Source organism: Ursus maritimus, unplaced genomic scaffold (genome assembly GCF_017311325.1).
Source record: "Ursus maritimus isolate PB19 unplaced genomic scaffold, ASM1731132v1 scaffold_18, whole genome shotgun sequence".
Lineage (NCBI taxonomy): Eukaryota > Metazoa > Chordata > Mammalia > Carnivora > Ursidae > Ursus > Ursus maritimus.
This window is the reverse complement of record NW_024424230.1, coordinates 23,495,378-23,514,829: the sequence shown is the minus strand read 5'-3', so window position 1 is coordinate 23,514,829 and position 19,452 is coordinate 23,495,378. Positions and strand designations below refer to the sequence as shown.

Genomic DNA, 19,452 nt, shown 5'->3' with positions numbered 1-19,452 from the left:
GAGATAATGCTAAGCGAAATAAGTCAAGCAGAGAAAGACAATTATCATATGGAACTCATTTATGGAACATAAGAAGTAGGAAGATCGGTAGGAGGAGAAAGAGAAGAAGAAAGGGGGGTGGTAAACAGAAGGGGGAATGAACCATGAGAGACTGTGGACTCTGGGAAACAAACTGAGGGCGTCAGAGGGGAGGGGGTGGGGGAATGGGATAGGCTGGTGATGGGTATTAAGGAGGGCACGTATCGCATGCTGCACTGGGTGTTACACGCAAATAATGAATCATGGAACTTTACATCAAAAACTAGGGGTGTACTGTATGGTGACTAACATAATATAATAAAAAATATTTTTTTAAAAAAAGGAATCACAGTTAATTTTTTTAGGTCTGATATTGGCACGGGTAAGAAAACGTCCTCAATCGTGTTGTTGAGATGCATACTTGACATGTATTTAAGGGGGAAATGACATATCTGGGATTGATGTTTTATTTGTTTTATTTTTTTTTAAAGATTTTATTTATTTATTTGAGAGAGAGAATGAGAGAGAGGGAGAGTATGGGGTGGGGGGTGTCAGAGGGAGAAGCAGACTCCCCACTGAGCCCAACACGGGACTCCGGGATCATGACCTGAGCTGAAGGCAGTCTAACCAAGTGAGTCACCCAGGAACCCCTGGGGTTGATGTTTTAAAACATAAAAATGAAGTGGGGTTGGGGGGAGGTAGAGGAAACCAATATGGCAAAATTATACAGCTGCTGAAACAGGGAGAGTAGTAGACAGGGGTTCATTGTACTCTCAACTCTGTGCATTTGAAAATATTCATAATAAAACATTAAAAAAGGTAGGATTTATATAACATTCTTAAAGTCACAAAATAATAATGATAAAGAATATATCAATGCTGCCGGGAGTTAGGGTGGAGGGAGATTATAAAGGAGTAGCTTTATAGGAGTTTCTTTGGATGATGGAACAGTTCTGCATCCTGACTTTAGTAGTGGTTACAAAAATCTATATATGTGATAAAATTTCACACAACAATACCCCTTCCCCCAAAGGGCTACGTGTAAAAGCTGGTGAAATCCAAAGAAGATTTTATTATATTTAAGTAAAGAGTAACTTTAATTGAAGGTATTACACCAATGTCAATTTCCTGGTTTGTTTTGTTTTCAAATGCAACTTACTAAAAAAAAAAAAAATGCAACTTATTTTTGCATGTTTATTTTGTATCCTGCAACTTTACTGAATTTGTTAATTAGATTGAACAGTTTTTGATACAGTCTTTAGAACTTTTTCTGTATAAATCTTATCATCTGCAATAGAGGCAATTTTATTTCTTCTTTTCCAATTCTGATAACTTTTATTCTCTTTCTTACTGAAGTGCTCTGTTTAGGACTTCCAGTCCTCTGTTGCCCAAAGTGGCAACAGCAGGTACCCTTGTTTTTTTCCTGATTTTAGAGAAAAAGCTTAAAACCTTTCACCACTGAGCATGATGTTAGCTATGGGCTTGTCATATATTGTTGTAATTATGTTTAGATACTTCCTTCCATACCTAATTTGTTGATAATTTTTAACATGATTGGATACTGAATTCTTTCAAATGTTTTTTCTGCAACTATTAAGGTAATCATACAATTTTTGTTAATTTCCTCGTATTTATAGTTATATGTAAATATATAAATTCAAATATAAATACATACATATATAATGCTTGGTTACATAAGGGTATGCAGGAACTCCACTATTTTTTCAACTTCTTGTGAGGCTAAAATTGTTTCCAAAAATTTTTCTTAAAAAAAATTTTTTTAAAGATTTTATTTATTTATTTATTTGACAGAGAGAGACAGCCAGAGAGAGAGGGAACACAAACAGGGGGAGTAGGAGAGGAAGAAACAGGCTCCCAGTGGAAGAGCCTAATGCAGGGCTCGATCCCATAACGCCAGGATCACACCCTGAGCCGAAGGCAGATGCCCAACGACTGAGCCACCCAGGCGCCCCTAAAAAGTTTTTTTGAAAGGAAGGTAGAAATAGAGCTAGGCATGGTATAAAGAAAAATAAATATTTGGTCTGTATCCCTGTGTCCTGGTACATAGCTTCTAAAACCCTTGTGATCTCTGAAGTGGTAAGACTATCTTTTGTACCTTCGCGTGATGACTGGTGGCTGGAGCCCCTACATAACTTCAGGGTGGGGCTGGTAACCAGAAAGACCAAACCATATGATTTGAGGGTTGAAACTTTCAGTTCCGGATATCCCTCTGCCTCCAGAGAAGAGAGAGGGGCCAGAAATTGAGTTCAATCACCAATGGTCAATGATTTATTTAATCATGCCTACATAATAAAACCTCCATTAAAACGCCAAATGATAGGGCTGGTGAACACAGGAGGTACTGGGAACATGGTATGCCTAGAGAGGGTGTGCAAGCTCCCTGTACTGTCCCCCATACCTTGCCCTATGCATCTCTTCCATTTGCCTGTTTCTGACTTGTACCTTTTACAATCAACCAGTAATAGCAAGTAAAGCGCTTTCTTGAGTTGTATGAGTTATTTTAGTGAATTATCAAACTTAGGGGGAGTTATGAGAATCTCTGACTTTGTAGCCAAGTTGGACAGAAGTGTGGGTATCCTGAGGACCCACCATTTGTGACTGGCCTCTGGAGTACAAGCAGTCTTCTGGGACTGAGCCCTTAAACCCTACCACTATTGCTGGTAGCTAGTGTCAGAATTCAATCAAATTGTAGGTCACCTAGCTGGTAGTGTCCATGGAGAATTGGAGAATCGTTTGGTGTGAGAAAAAACCCACACATTTGTTATCAGAAGTATAGTGAGTAAAAACGACTCACTGGGTATCTTACAACAGAAGCAATTTGGGGACCACCATTTCAATGTTTCTAGAGCAGCTAAAATATTTAGAGATCACTAAATTCTCCAAAAGAAAAGTCTCAAACCCAGGAAATTTTTTGGGCTCTGAAATATCTTACCTTTAGCATTTCTTATGGTGTTAAATTTCAATACTTGGGATTTCCCAGGAAAAAATACATTTTTCCTAAATTTGGTGGTATTAAAGTATCAGTTGCTGGAACCTTTACGTACATATAAAATTGCTACTTTTTCTTAGTGCTTTCATACATTTCCAGTGACGGTTCTAATTTCTCTATCGTAGGGGCAACGGCCTTGTTGGAACGAAATGACTGATTTTGGTGGCTGGGGTGGAGGAGCCACTGTAGCTGCTGTATAGCCCTTTACATAGGATTTGGAAACTGTCAGTTATCCATATTAAAGAATGGGGGGATGTTGCCAAATTGCCACTAGCCCTCCAAGGTACTGCCCATGATTATCACATTTCATCCTCACAACAAAGACAAGTGCCTTTTGCCTCATTTTTTAGATAAAAAGACCAAGTCACAGTAGTGAAGTAACTTGCCCTATGCAATGGGATGGGGATGGCACTGCAGACTGTGCCTTGGAATCCAAGGCTCTGACCATGGTCTGCTGCCCTGTGAACTAGCCAGGCCATGAGGCAGAGTGCATGGTAGCAGGCCTGCAAACTGTGTACTATACCCATTGAGTGGATCATCCCGCGACAAGCATCGTAAATGGCCCACCACAAAGCGTGCCTCCTCTTCCTTCAGCTGCTGCTCAGCCTGCCTTTGCGCTTTGATGCCGGTGATCTGGGCATTCAGCCCCAGGCGTGTGTTCTCCACCAGCTCTTTCTGCCTCCTTGCCTCTTCAGCTTCTCGCTTTTCCTTGGCTAATCGATCTTCCTCCCAGAGCCTTGAGAACATCTGCTCTTCCACCAGTTTCTGCCTTTTCAGCTCCTCATTGAAAGCTATCTGTGCTTTCCGCTCCTCGCACACCTTCTTCTGATGGATACAAAATAATTCAGCACGGAGCTCCTCACAGCGTTCTCTGAAAGGAGAAATTTTTTTTTTAAGATTTTATTTATTTGACAGAGAAAGAGAGAGCACAAGCAAGGGAAGCAGCAGGCAGAGGGAGAGGGAGAAGCAGGCTCCCCACTGAGCAGGGAGCCCGATGTGGGGCTCAATCCCAGGACCCTGGGATCATGACCTAAGCCGAAGGCAGACGCTTAACTGACAGAGCCACCCAGGTGCCCCTGAAAAGAGAATTTTTTTTTTTAAAGTTTTTATTTATTTGACAGAGATAAAGACAGACAGCAAGAGAGGGAACACAAGCAGGGGGAGTGGGAGAGGAAGAGGCAGGCTTCCGGTGGAGGAGCCTGATGTGGGCCTTGATCCCAGAACGCTGGGACCATGCCCTGGGCCGAAGGCAAACACTTAACGACTGACCCACCCAGGCGCCCCTGAAAAGAGAATTTTTAAAAGGCAAAACCAAGCCTTTAAGGAGACACTGCTCTATTTAGGCACACATCTGCACAGTCAGACACTGAAGTATGAAAAGTAAAAGACCTGGATGTAGGCCACCAGAGCCGAGAAGTCACATGAGGGGCAGCAGGGAGAGAAGCCAACTTTGAAACCAATATCTGACATTTCTGTGTGACCCTGGATCAAAAACTTGCCTAACTGAGCCTGTTTCTTTATCTGTAAAACAACTCTCCTTCAAGGTTCTGGTAAGGATCAGAGAAAACGGATGAAAATATCTGGTAACTAACGCAAGCTAAATAAATGGCAACTCTTATTATTACTGTAGAGGAAATAAAAGAGGCATGAGTCCCTGAAACATTACACATAGATTAAAGCTTTGGTAGGAAGAGGCCCCATATGTCAAGGAAAGAGCTAAGAGTCTGCATATCATGGTGAAGCTGCCCCAGTGCCCCTGGATTCCTAGCGGGACACATGTCACTGAAGGGGTTTCTGCAAGAGCTGGGAAAACAGCCCAAACTCTGCCTTTTCATACCTAGGCTTATGTCACCATTCCAGAAGAAATGCTCTTTCAGTAAGTGTTTAGACCTCATCCTTTCTTTCAGTCTTAGTAATTCAAATTTCCTCAAAAATTCTTCCTTGGGCCCGTTTTTAATTTAAGGGCTATGATATTCAATACTGTCTACACTTTAGAATTGCTTAGGGTTATCTTTAAACTCCTACCCTCCACTTCTCCCCTCTGCTATTCTCAGACCAGGCTAGTTAAATCAGAATATTTGGGGGCAGGACCCAGGTATCTGTATTTTTTCAGAGTACCTCAGAAACTTCCGGCATATAGTCAAGTTTGAGAACCTCTGATTCAAGGTAATATTTATAAACATCAAGTCTTCCTGGTTTCATCAAGTTCAGCACCAAGAAGCTGAAATTTGAGAATTGGCTCAATAAAGAAATTTGAAGAATTTTAGTTGCTAAGGCTGAGAGAAAGGTTGATGTCTAAAGTTACAAGCATGGTCAATACCACAGAAATTGACATGTATCAAATATGGTTGAGTATTGTTCAACATTTGATGATGACTAGTCTCATTTCCCTAACTAAAGGGGAATCTCTGTGAGGGCTGGGACTCAGGAACATATTTCAGGAATATATTCCCCATACTACCTACCCAATGTCCATTAAATAATTGTTGGTTAAATTGATATACAGTCATGCTTATTAGCAAAATAATGATAATTGGCCATTATCTATATTCTGCGGAAAGCTCAAAAAGATTACAGAAACTGAAATTGCTAGGTTACCAAACAAATAAAAAAACACTTTAACATTGAAAAATGAATTCATCAGTGAAAATCTATCAGAATTGGCCGTGACAACTAATTAAAGTCCTTCCCGGTCCTATGATTTATACTCCAGAAAAGTTATTCAATTAATGAGAATCTGAAGCCTAAGAATAACAAGTATGGCTTACAATATTTTTTTTTAAAAAAACCTTTCTTATTGTAAAACTAATACATGCAGATAAACTGGAAAATATAGAAAAGTATGAAGACACTAAAAATTAATCCCTTAATTAATCCCTCTTAATCCCTCTCCCCAGAGATAACTGCTTTCAGCATGGTAGTGTATTTCTTTCCAGTCTTGTGTACGTGCATTTTCACTAGAATTGGTTTCATTCTGTATATCTATATACCTATATTGGTATCTCCTTATATCTTAATTTTTCCACCTAACATATTTTGGGAATGTTTCTTTATGGAATCTTCTTAAAATACCTAACCTCAAAATTTTATTATAGTTTGCTAAGCTATGGAATAGAGGCTGGACCTATAAATATATCAATTTATTTAAATATTTCCTTGTTTGATGAATGTATAGATTACTTCTTTTACTATAATGTTGCAATGAATATTTATAAATGTAGCTCTTTCTGCTTATCTCTGATGATTTCCTTAAGGTAATTCCTTTACCTAATATAAAATCAGAGTTGTAAGGCACTTGATGTATTGTATATAAATTGTATATAAATTGTATTGTATTGTATGTAATTGTATATATATTGTATATAATGTATATACAATGTATAATTGTATATTGTATAATTGTATGTATTGTATATAATTGTATATAAATACAGTTGTAAGGCACTTGTAAGGGATGTTGTCAGGCACTTGATGACGCATGTTGCAGAGAAAGCCTGAATTAACACTGTATGAAGATGCCCATATCAAGTATTTCTTTAGATCAGTAGATCTTCAAACTTTGATTAGGTATCCTTTCCAGTAAAAAGAAATTCTAAGCACCTACAAACAGGTAGAATTATTATTTATAAATTGGATGCAATTATTACTATATTACTATATCACATAAATTATGAAATATAGCAAAAATAAAAACCAAAGACGAGATTTAAATAAAAAACATCAAATATGTCCTCCCTACATCCTAATGATTCACATATTCGCTTAACCTTGAAAACACTTGATTCAGGGAAGTTCTGCAGATAAAAGTGTATCTACACTTTTTATCTACAGATAAAAGTGTATCTATCTATTTTAATTATAATAATGATTGATAAGAGGAAAACTTTTTGTTTGTGAGTGTTTTACATAGTACTTTCACAGTAAAATCTTATTTTATCCTCATACGTGTCTTATACTTAAATGGAGCAGCAAGTATTATCCCCATTTTAAAGTTACAGCAATTGAAACTCAGAGAACCTTAGTGTATTCCCAAACCATATAGCCAGTGGTTGTAATATTATTAGCAACAGTTACTGAATGCTTATTATTTGCCAGTCACTGTTTTAAGCATTTGACATGTATGAACTCTTGTAATCTTCATAACAACCAATGTTGCAACATCCCTCCAAGTTCATTATTATTATTATCCCCAGTTTAGATAAAATGGAAGCATAGAGCAGTGAAGCATCATGGGTAAGTTCATACATTTCATATGTGCTAGAGCTGAGACTGAGGACCTGGCAGTCTGGCCCTGGAATTGGGGTTCTTTGGTACTTCGTTCTATCACCTCTATCAGTAATTAACAGAGGCGAGACAACCCTCAAGTGTTCTGACAACACATCCTAGGGTATTCATTTAATAAAAACACCCTAAAACAAAACAAAGCCAAAAAATGCCGACCTTAATCTGGGATCCAATCACTCATTGTATATAAATACAGGACACCTAAAAACAAATTTCATGATGTATCAAAAGGATGATCCATAAAAGAAATATTGATCAAATGGATTTCATCAAACTTAAAAACTTTCTCTCTGTGAAAGAGCCTGTTAAGAGGATTAAAAAAAAAACTATAAACCACATATCCTACACAAAGGACTCACATCTAGAATATATAAAGAATTGGGGTGCCTCGGTGACTCAGTCGGTTAAGCGTCTGCCTTCGGCTCAGGTCATGATCCCAGGGTCCTGGGATTGAGTCCTGCATCAGGCTCCCTGCTTCTCCCTCTGCCTCTGCCTGACACTCCCCCTGCTTGTGCTCTCTCTCTCTCTCTGTCAAATAAATAAATAAAATCTTAAAAAAATAAATTATATAAAGAACTCTAAAAACTTAATAGCTAATCCAATTAGAAAATGGGCAAAAGACATGAAGAGACATTTCACCAAAGAGGATATACAGAGAGCAAATAAGCACATAAAAAGTTGTTCAACACCACCAGCCATTAGGGAAACGCCGATGAAGACCATGATGAGATATCGTTAGACACCTCTGTTCTAATAGTGACAATATAAAAATCAGGCAAGAATATGGAAAAACTTGGTCTACTATACATTACTGGTGCAAATGTAAAATGGGACAGCCACTCTGGAAAACGCTTTGGCAGTTTCTTTAAAATTAAACATACATAGAAAGACCCAGCAATAGTGTAGGACAATTATCCTAGAGAAATGAAAATTTATGACCACACAAAAATTTGTATACAAATGTTCATATTAGATTCATTTATAATAGCTAAAAACTAGAAACAACCAAAATGTTCTTCAGTAGTAAACAGTTTACACAAACCTAAGTATAACCATACAAGGGACTATAAAGGGCAAACTACTGATACATGCAGCAACTTGGATGACCTCGAAGGACTATGTCAATTGAAAAAAGCCAATCTCAAAAGCTTACATATTGTGTGATTCCATGTATGTAACATTCTTGAAATGGTGAAATGATGGAGATGGAGATGGAGAAGACATTAGCGGTTGCCAGAGGCAGGGAAAGATGGGAGTGAGAGGGGTGGGTGTGATTATAAAGGGGTGGCATGAGGGAGATCTCTATGGCGATGGAAGAGTTCTGTGTCTTGATTGTGGTGGTGAGTTACGTGGATCTACACATGTGATAAAATGACACAGAACTGTGCACACATGTTGTACCACTGTCAGTTTTCTTCATATTGTGCTATAGTTACATTAAGATATAACCATGGTGAGAAAGTGGGATAAGGGTACATGGCACCTCTGTACTATCTTGACAATTTCTGTGAATATGTAATTACTTTAAAATTTAAATAAGAGAAATCATGGGCTATCTTGTCATTATTATTCATTTCATTTCATTATTACTGAAAGTAATGTTTCCGTTTAGAGGAGTGGAACACTAAAAATGACCCATTCTAGGCATCCAATATTCTAGGTACCTAACAGAAATGAAAGCACATGTCCACCAAAAGACACATACAAGCATGTTCACAGCAGCTGTATTTATAAAAGTCCCAAACCAGGGGCGCCTGGGTGGCTCAGTCATTAAGCGTCTGCCTTCGGCTCAGGGCATGATCCCAGCGTTCTGGGATCGAGCCCCACATCAGGCTCTTCTGCTGGGAGCCTGCTTCTTCCTCTCCCACTCCCTCTGCTTGTGTTGCCTCTCTCGCTGGCTGTCTCTATCTCTGTCAAATAAATAAACAAATACAATCTTTAAAAAAAAAAAAAAGTCCCAAACCAGAAATAACTGAAATGCCTATCATCTGAGAAATGAATAAATTGTGGCATATTCATGTAAGGGAATACAAAAAGGAGGAGGAGGTGGTAGAGGAGAAGAAGGAGCAGTAATTTCATCTTGCTCTACATATGTATTAAAGCTCCAGTTATAGTTTCGATAATGGGGCCTTGTTTATTTATTTATGTAATGCTAAATTAGCATGATTTTTTAAAAGTTTGTTTGTTTGTTTGTTTATTTATTTATTTATTTATTTATTTATTTATTTATGAGAGAGAAAGACAGAGACAGAGAGCATGCAAGCGGGGGGAAAGGGAGAGGGAGAGAAAGAATCCTCAAGCAGACTCCAGGCTGAGCCCAACACAGGTCTCAATTCCAGGACCCTGAGATCATGACCTGAACTGAAATCAAGAGTCGAACACTTGACCAACTGAGTCATCCCATGCCCCAATGGGGCCTGATTTAGCATCCTTGGTCAAAATTTAACCCTCACCCTTCATTCTCGTAAAGAATTAAAACTATGTGTGATGCTCTGTATTGAAGAATTGGCAGTATTACACTAAAAACACCAAAAACAATTTATTGTAGGATATAACTGTTTCTTCAAAAAGCTAACAATTTATCTAACTAGCAAGTTATACAACTTCTCTACGAAGCTGTACACTTAGTTATACAAGATTTGTCTATAAAATCTGTAAAATTTTATCAAATTAATAAGTATTTTAAGAGCGTGAACCACTTTTGAACCTTGTTTTCCTTACTGTGTTGAGCAACATTTACCAGGGTGTGGAAAATATATGAATGGTCACTGAAATTCACTTGCTAGTATCCCCTTTGTCCCTCCCTGCGTCTTCTCCTCCAGCAACCAGTAGGGAGTCTCTGAGTCCTACCAAGGACAGGGGTGAGGTTATACTTTACATAGGCTAGTAAATCCAAGTCTAATTCTTTCTTGGTTACTACAAGCTTTAGGACTCAGGAAAATTAATATCTGTAGAACTCAAGTTACCCATTTGCTAGATGAAGAAAGTGACGAATCCCTTCCAGCCCTATGCATTACTACTCTGGTTTTCTTCGCTGCCCTCCTTCAGCAGTTCCCCAAGCCCTGGAACTTGCCACTCCCTCCAGTTTGAGCAATCTAATTTATGGTTAGCTCAGCTGTATCTGCGATTTGTATGCACTACTCACTGAAATAGTTTACTTGTCCTCTGGGCCTCTACTAGGAGGATTTAGGGCAGTCCATATGATCAATGGCAACTTCATGGCAGAGAGAGAGAGGAGGTGGCAAAATCTCTGCCTCTGAAACCATGTCTTAATCCTCTACATGCCTGGTTTTGCTGCTTTCTTACACCTGTTGACCTTTGGATTTCTCATCTGCTCAAATTTTGCATGGTGTAAAAAATGAACTCTTGTATTCCTTCTGAATTGTGCTAGACTTTAACTCAGGGTTTACATGTACTTTGTTATGTTACTTTGTTACATTATTCTGTTCTAGAATCCAGAGTAACATGATACACAACCTGCCCTGCTCACATCTGGTGACCTGACAGCCTAAGTGACACTCATTTTTTTTTTTTTTTTTTGTTAAGCCAATCAATCTATTATTTAGTCACAGAATCTGGCACAAAGTAGGGCCTCAGAAATATTTAATTATTGAATGATAATGGCTATGTTTTAAGCATTTCCAGGTAATATCTGAACTTTAAAGATTCCTTTGAAGATAAAAATCTTAATCAGTTACTCCAAAATTAAGAGACCGATAAAGTGGATAATCTGGAGCATTGCGTGGGTTACATCATGTGATCATCACTACATTAAGAAACACGAATGAGAAGAGGAGGCAAAATGAACATACCACCCTGAGATATATGATCGTAATTCTTGATGTTCACACTCTTATAAGGCATTATTAGAGGCACTGAAAATATAACTGAGGAATTACATATATAATTAAATTATAAATATGTAAGTATGTCCTTGCTCTAAGAGTTGTAAATCTAAGAAGGAATATAACACACTGAGACTTTTTTAGTATACCTTTGCTTTAGAGGTGAGGAATCTCTCAAAGTTTATGAAATCAAAAGCCTTTGCCAAGCTCTTCATGATATAAATCATCTCAGAAGATCACCCTCAGGTACTTCCATGCAAATATGGGCTGTTAGAACTAATCAATACATTCAATAAAGTTGCAGGATATGAAAACAACATACAGAAATCAATTGCATTTCTATACATTAAAAGTGAACTATCTGAAAGAAATTAAGAAAACAATCCCATTTGCAAAAGCATCAGAAACAATAATATATTTAGGAAAATATTTAACCAAGGAGGTTAAAGATCAATACACTGAAAACTATAAGACATTGATGAAAGAAACTGAAGACACAAATAAATGGAAAGGAATCATTTGTCCTTTCAATACTCCACTTGAAATTGAAATATTGAAAGAATCAATATTGTTAAAATGTCCATACAACACAGTAATCTACACAGTCAGTGCAATCCCCACCAAAATTCCAATGGAATTTTTCACAGAAATAGAAAAAAACAATCCTAAAATTCAGATGGAACCACAAAAGAGCCAAAGCAATCTTGATTAAAAAAAAAAAAGAAGAACAAAGCTCGAAGCATCACACACTTGATTTCAAACTATATTACAAAGTTATAGCAATTAAAACAGTATAGTACTGACATAAAAATAGATATATAGATCAATGAAACAGAACAGTGGGCCCAGAAATAAATTCAGACATATGTAGTCAACTACTCTTTTACAAGGAGGCAAAGAACACACAATGGGAAAGAATAGTCTCTTCAATAAGTAGTCTTGGGAAAATTGAATACCCACATGAAAACGAATGAAACTGGACTACTATATATACCATTCATACAAGTTTACTCAAAATGGATTAAAGACTTAAACACAAAACCAGAAACTGTAAAACATATAGGCAAAAATATAGGGAAAAATCCCTTTGACATTGGTCTTGGCATTATTTTTTGGATATGACACCAAAAGGAAACGCAGCAAAAGCAAAAATAAACAAGTAGGACCACATCAAATTAAAAAGTTCTGCACAGCAAAGGAAACAATCAACAAAATGGAAAAGGCAATCAGGGAATATTTTTAAACTATGTATCTATTAAGGGGTTAATATCTAAAATACATAAAGAACTCATACAACTCAGTAGCCCCCAAAAACCTGATTAAAAAATGAACAAAGGACCTGAATAGATACTTTTCCAGCAAAGACATACAAATGGCCAAAAAGTACATGAAAAAGTACTCGACATCAGTGATCACCAGGGAAATGCAAATCAACACCACAGTGAGATAGTACCTCACACCTGCTAGGATGACTATTATCAAAAAGACAAGAGATGATCATTGTTGGCAAGGATGTAGAGAACAGGAAACCTTTGTATGCTGTTGGTGGGAATATAAGTTGGTACAGCTATTATGAAAAACAGTATGGAGATTCCTAAAAAACTAAAAACAGAACTACCATATGATCCTGCAATCCCACTTCTGGTCATATATCCAAAGGAAATGGAATCAGTTATCTCGATATCTGCAATCTCATGTTCACTGTAGCATTATTCACAATAGTCAAGAAACGGAAACACTCTAAGTGCCTAGTGTTATGTGAAAGGATAAAGAAAATGTGTGATATATATATACATATCTATGTACATATGTTCATGTGTGTGTGTGTGAAATGGAATATTAGTCAATATAAAAAAGAAGGAAATCTTGCCACTTGAGAGAACATGGATGAACCCAGAGGACACTATACTAAGTGGGTTAAGACAGAAAAAGACAAATACTGTATTCTCACTTAAATAAAAGAAAAAAGAAGCTGAATGTACAGAAACAGAGAGTAGAATGGTGGTTCCCAGGGACTGGGGGTGGGAAAAATAAAGAGATATTGGTCAAAGGACACAAACTTTCAGTTATAAGATGAATAAATAAGTTCTGGGGATCTAATGCAGAATATGGTGACTATAGACAATAACACTATATTGCATATTTAAAATTTGCTAACACAGTAGGTCCGAAGCATTCTCACTACAAAACAAGAACAAACCCTCAGTGCCTGCATTATTCAATGATGTGTATAATTACCAAGGCTTAGAGGCACAAGAACCGTGTATACCATTTTAAGACCATATTTTACTATAAATTAGTATTCCTAAATCATTTTTTCATACACCAACTTCAGATTCTGTATGTTTTTCTAATATCATTACCTGAATTGCTGGTTTAGTTTTTCAGCCACGAGATCTTGTCTCTCTTTTTCTTTCTTCTCTTTCAATAATCTGGTTTTATCTCTCATTCTATCTTTTTTCTCCTCAATTGTTTCTTCTTTCAACTGCATTTCAGTAAAATACCCACTTTCTTCTGATGCTAAAAGTTCACGTAGCCTGAAAAAATTACAAAAAAATTAAAATGGTCATGCCACATGGACCATTTTACTAATTGGTTTTTATTTACTTTATTTAATTAGCATGTTTATTTTTATTTTTAAAAAAGATTTTATTTATTTATTTGAGAGAGAGAGCATGTACAGGAGCGTGGGAGGGGGGGTGTGGAGGCGGAGGGAGAAACAGACTTTCTGCTGAGCAGGAAGCCAGACAGGGGGGCTTGATCCCAGGACCCTTAGATCATGACCTGAGCCAAAGGCAGACATTTAACTGACTGAGCCACCCAGGTGCCCCCAAAGCACATGTTTAATCATAAATTTTGTAAGGAAAAAAATCATTGCAGTCTTCTATAAAATAAGACTAGTCTTCATTTAAAGCAACAGAAACTGACATGCCATATTTTATTTGATCTCATACAAATTAAATAATGTACATCATCGACAAAAGAATAGTAACAGATTTTAACTAAAGTAACAAAATATTAAACAATATATTCTTTTTCTTTCTATCAAATGTGGGTTATCACAAGTGAAAATACAAGCAGTAGCTATTGATTTGGTAAGGATATGAATATCTCAGCTATGATCGTTACTATAAAAATTCACTTGATTTTTGGTCAATCTCACATTAGGGTTTTGGGAATGTTTTATAGTCTGAAGCACCAGTTTGTGAACCTTACTTATTTCGTCTTTCTTCAGTGTTGATGATAAAACCTTGCATGGCATCCTTGATTCGTGCTTTCACGAGACTGTCCACAAATCTGCGATCATTGTGCTGGTCCCACTCAACTTTCAAGCGATCTCGCTCCTTTGACTTAATGGAAGCCAAAATAGCATGATGTTTCTGATGGCTGCGTTGGATTCTTTCCAGATGTTGCTCAGCCCCTTGAACTTTGGGAGGCTTGGCTCTCTGAAAACAAATAATTATCACTTACAATCGATCCAAAATCGATTGCATATTTTCAATTAATCATGATCTCCACCAATACTAAATAAAATTGGATGTATCAAAGTCATACATCCTGCTACAACTGCAAAGAGCTTAAGCGCCTAAGGTTTAACGTGTTTGATCCTTTGAGCCTATACTTAAGACGTCATCAAATCAGTCTCAAATATTTCTTAAGTGCCGTTTGAGTACAAGTTCATGGAATTACAAAGTTAAAAATTTAAGCAGGACTCTAGAGATTATTTAGTCAAACTCAGAAACATTAAGTGATTTGTCCAAGGTGCTTCTAATAGGGCAAACCTGGACAGAACAAGAATTAGAGGTCTTGTAATTCCTGACCTTCATCTTGCCCCCCACTATCTCACACTGTTTCTCAGGGGTAGACAACATAGTTACCATCAAAATACTTTCAACTAGAAAAGACTACTATCTCTAAGTATATAGGATATATACAATGAGTTGTGACAATAAAAAAACCATCTACTGAGAAGGAAGGAAGGGAGGGAGGGAAGGGAAAAAAGGAAAAGAGAAAAGGGGAAAAAACTGATAGTAAAGCTTTCTTATTTCTCTTGTGCCCAGTTTAATGCAAGGGCAGTACTCCTGAGATTTGGGGATAATTTGAATTTCTACATATTTTTATACAAATTTCCATTAAAAAGTTGGAAACACACCATTTTGAATACATATTGATAAATTTAATAAAATCACGTGGACAATCTTTCTTATTACTGTATTCCTAGCATTGAGAATAATGCCTTACCACTGTTGGTTCTCAGTGTGACGGAAGGAAGGAAAGAAGGGAGGGAGGTAGGGAGGAAAGGAGGGAGGAAGGAAAAATTTCTGGGTAAGCTTGATGCAATTTCTGCTCCTCCAGGGGCCACCATGAAATCCACTGTCTTGAGCTTTGTATTTTCAGCCAGTTTTATCAAGTCAACCTTAGGTGAATAGTGAGACTCCAGGATGCTGATTTACAAGTAACAAAATTCTTAACTCATATGGCAGAAAGTCAATCTGATAATTTACACTTAGAACAATCACTGTCAGGATTACCAAAATACTACTGTTAAGTCTTGGTAAATGAGTCTCCTGGGAAAAGAAAATCATTTGTAGATAGCTTGATGAAGATTCAGGGTTCAAGGTACACATACAGGTACCTAGATTTAGTTGAACAAGATAAGACAGGTCTGAGGTGGGTTGGAGACAGATGATATTGAGGGTTATATCATGGTAGGTAGCTAATCCATATCAGAATTATTTAGAGCTTAGAGCCACTTAACTAACAAACTACTGTTCTCTAGTATGTATGGCATTTTGTGAATGAAGACTCAGTGATAATGAAGTGGAAAAGGGTCAAGACTACACCTTGTTCAGGATACACACAGGAATTCAGGCTCCCAGTAGACTTACAGGCTGAGGACCAAGCACCAAGGTCATCAAGAACCAATTGTCTTGAGTTGTCAGAGCAGGAACCTGGTTCTGAGGTACATTTTGACTGAAAAGGTGAATGAGGGTGAAGGGTGGTGAGAAACACCCTGAGCAGTAGCCAGGGGTCAGGAAGCCCTTCAAGGCTTAGGGTATTAGAGGGCCCAGTGTTGGAGGAGTAAGATTTGAACTGGAGTTCTCTTACAACACGGTGATACCAATCCATGCACGGTCTCAGCATTACTCAAAATCCATACTGTTTAGCAGAAATATAACGTAAAACAGATCCATAGTTTAACATTTTCTAGTAGCTGCATTTTAGAAAGTAAAAAGAAACAGAAAGTTAATTTTAATAATATGTTTTATTTAACCAATATATTCAAAATATTGTCATTTCAACATGTGACTCTAGGCACATTTCAAGTGCTCAAAAGCCATGTATGGCTAGTGGCTATCATATTGGACACTGCAACTCTAAACCATGCTAAAGGCAGGAGAACATAGGATTTAATCACTACCTTGTGTTTCCAAGGTCACTGAAGACTCTGTCACTGTAACATGTTAAATTACAGTTTCTAATGATAGAGTTTACAGTTTATATGTCTTAAAGAACAATGTTTTACAGTCTAGGTTTGATTCTGGCCTCTACCCATTACAACTGTGTGATTTTAAACAAGGTACTTAATCTCTTTGAATCTGTTTTCTTACCTTTCAAAATGAGCAAAATAAATGTGCTCCTAAAAAACTATTTTGAGAATTAAATAACTGGGTCCCTAAGCAGCACTCACCACATAACTGCTCCTTTATTTCTCTGTTACTTCAGACATTACATCATTTATTGCTTTCTCCTGGAGGAATTGTTTAGCATCAAGTCTCATCTCTGGTGGCTTTAATTCTTCCCCCACCGCAACGCTGCAATCTCTAACATCCATACTTCTTACCACACTCTGACATCTGAGATGCACAATGCTGACTTTTCCCTTTTCCTCTTTATTCTTCTATAAGCTCAAAGTATTCAATCGGCCTGCTTCTCTGGTTTGGTGGTAATTTTTTTTTCATGTTCCTTATTGGTTCCCAACACAACTAATGGCACTTGAACAATAGCCCAGCCCCTGAGCTCTGTGTTGGGATACAGAACCCAAAGATCAGTTTCTGTTCCTTATGAAATCTGTCTATAATTACCACCTTGAACCCTACAGTCTGTGGAAGCCTCCAATCTACTCATTTCCAGACCCAGAACCTACAGTCCTTGGACCCAGAGAAGAGAGGGCAGGTCTGTAAGTGGACTGAGAATTGCTATGTGCACTGTGGTGCATAATAAAACTGCATCCTTCGTTATTCCTGATATTTCTTCCATAAAGTACCATCATAGACAGTATAGCACATGATTATCTACCGTGTTAGCCTTTAATGGTTTTACACATGAACAAATTGTTTCTGCAATTAGATAATAAGCAACAGGAAGGCAGGGATCAGACTTTTAATGAAGAATAAACTTCCCAGGGTCATTGTATTTACCCCCAAATCTGCCACAGTGCTGTGGACACAGCAGGGGCTCAAGTAATACCTCTATAATTGCCTAATCACACATGAAGGTTTTCTAGCCTGTAGAAACTAGTTGGTAAGAACAAAGGAATCTAGGTGCATAGACCAAGTGTCTGGGGTTCTGAGAAACACCCATCAAATTCTGCAGTACACAGCATTCTCCTGGCCTCCGACCACCACCCCAGCCTTAGAGACAACCAACAGTCCTATTGCCAGGCCTGCAGGGACACTTCTGTTACAGTTGAGTTGGCACAGGAAGGGCACTATAACTGCTCACAACCCCTCACAGCCCAATCCTCCTTCCTCATACGATTTCCCTGGAATGCAGGACCAGCCCAAGATCATACAGCTGAATCACCACTAGCCCAGACCCGAGATCCTGCCCTGCCCCAGCCCAGCACTTCTGTGACAGCCACGCCACATCACAAGGGGTCAGACCTCCTTTGGGTGTCTTGGAGACTGAAAACTCTCAGTATCCCAAGTGGTGATTCTACAAATACGTAATCTAAATATAACTGGTGCGAGGTGGGGGTGGGGGTGAAGGGGTGGAAGGGTGGAGGGTGAGGGGTTGAGGAACAGAGTACAGGAATTAGGTGAAAGGCCTTATTTTTCCCTCTTTCAAAATTCAACCCACTGCACAAAGCACCTGCTCCCCTTGAGAGATCCGCGGCTGGGGCCAGGTTGGGCTCGGCTAGGCCTGGAGTGCAGGGAGATGCAGAAAGCAGTAGGGTCCCGCACACATCCCGTGCTTACCACGATCACCACTTTGGGAGTGGGGCCCTTAACCTCCCGCTGTACGATGCCAAATCGCTGGCTGTACATTTTCGAATCCCTCGGGATGGGGGCGGCGCCCGCCGCGGTTTCCCAATAGTGAAGACCTGCGGGACCAGCTTCCGCAATGCAGAGGTCTGGTTGCCATGGTGCGCCCTGCACGGCGAGGGGCAAGTGGGAGGGGCCGAAGTCGGGCCCGTCACCATGGTGACCATAGACGCCGGTGCTCGCAACTTCCTCCCGGAGCCGAGGAGCTGAGTCTGCGCTGTCCTCACCCGGCCCTTGGCCAGGCCTCCGGCGACCTCGACCTCGCTCCCTTCCTCTAGGGTTCATCAGAATAGCAGAAATAAGCCTCCTTAACCCGAAGTGAAGGCGAAGATCTAATTACATTCCAATTGACTTTGCTATTTATATCCTGTAATCAGCCTAAAAGCATGAGAAAAGTTAGTGGATATTGTGTGGGAAGGCTAAATTTTGCGGGCATTTCTAGGTGAATCTTGATGATGGTAATAATCGTCACAGGACAACCACCTCGTTTTGTGTACTTCTTTACAGTAATTTGCAAGGTATTTTCACACATAAAACCTGTGGGTCCCACAAATATCTTAGAGGGTTGATGGAACGGCAGGTATTATTATCCTCACTTTCCAGCTAAGACAAGGCTTAGAGAGCCTGTCTTGTTAGCCCACCCAAACCAGTAATGATAAATCTGTTACTAATAAAATCTTCCTACTGCACTGGGCAGAAAACAGAAAACAGAGCTGATTCTAGGGTACCCTAGGATGGGGGACAGATCAGATGGGCTAAGAGGGCAATGACATGACCTGGCTAGGCAAATCTGAGGTACGATTCAAAGTAAACCAGGGTCAGGACATGAATGGGAAGCACAGGTAATGAGGCCCTGAGAATCCCTATCGGAGGAAGCGGAACAGGCAACACAGCTCAGGGAACCTAGAAAGAGCCCTACGCACAGGCGGAGCCCACGGCTGTACTTCTGGTCAAGTGCAAGGTAGTAGTAACTAAAAGCCAATTAAGAATGACACTTTGGTACTCTCCTAAAGTGGGGGCGAGCACA

At 38.7% G+C, this 19,452-nt stretch overlaps 1 protein-coding gene across 5 annotated transcripts in view; it reads right to left on the bottom strand.

Annotated features, from left to right (window-relative positions):
* Positions 1-19,386, bottom strand: part of CFAP53 (cilia and flagella associated protein 53) — a 47,370-nt gene extending 27,984 nt beyond the window's left edge. For 4 of the 5 annotated variants that reach the window (XR_005835397.1, XR_005835398.1, XM_008692032.2 and 1 more), the window contains exons 1-4: positions 18,360-19,386; positions 14,374-14,603; positions 13,521-13,694; positions 3,596-3,899 (exon numbers count right to left, since the gene is read on the bottom strand). Coding sequence is in view for 3 of the 5 variants with exons in the window: in XM_008692032.2 (XP_008690254.2) it covers positions 3,596-3,899; positions 13,521-13,694; positions 14,374-14,603; positions 18,360-18,710 (1,059 nt within the window). In the remaining 2 variants the exon portion in view is untranslated. Of the gene's footprint in view, positions 1-3,595; positions 3,900-13,520; positions 13,695-14,373; positions 14,604-16,046; positions 16,373-18,359 lie in introns of all 5 variants that reach the window. The other variant, XM_040632519.1, reaches the window with a different exon arrangement.
* Positions 19,387-19,452: the final 66 nt, after the last annotated feature.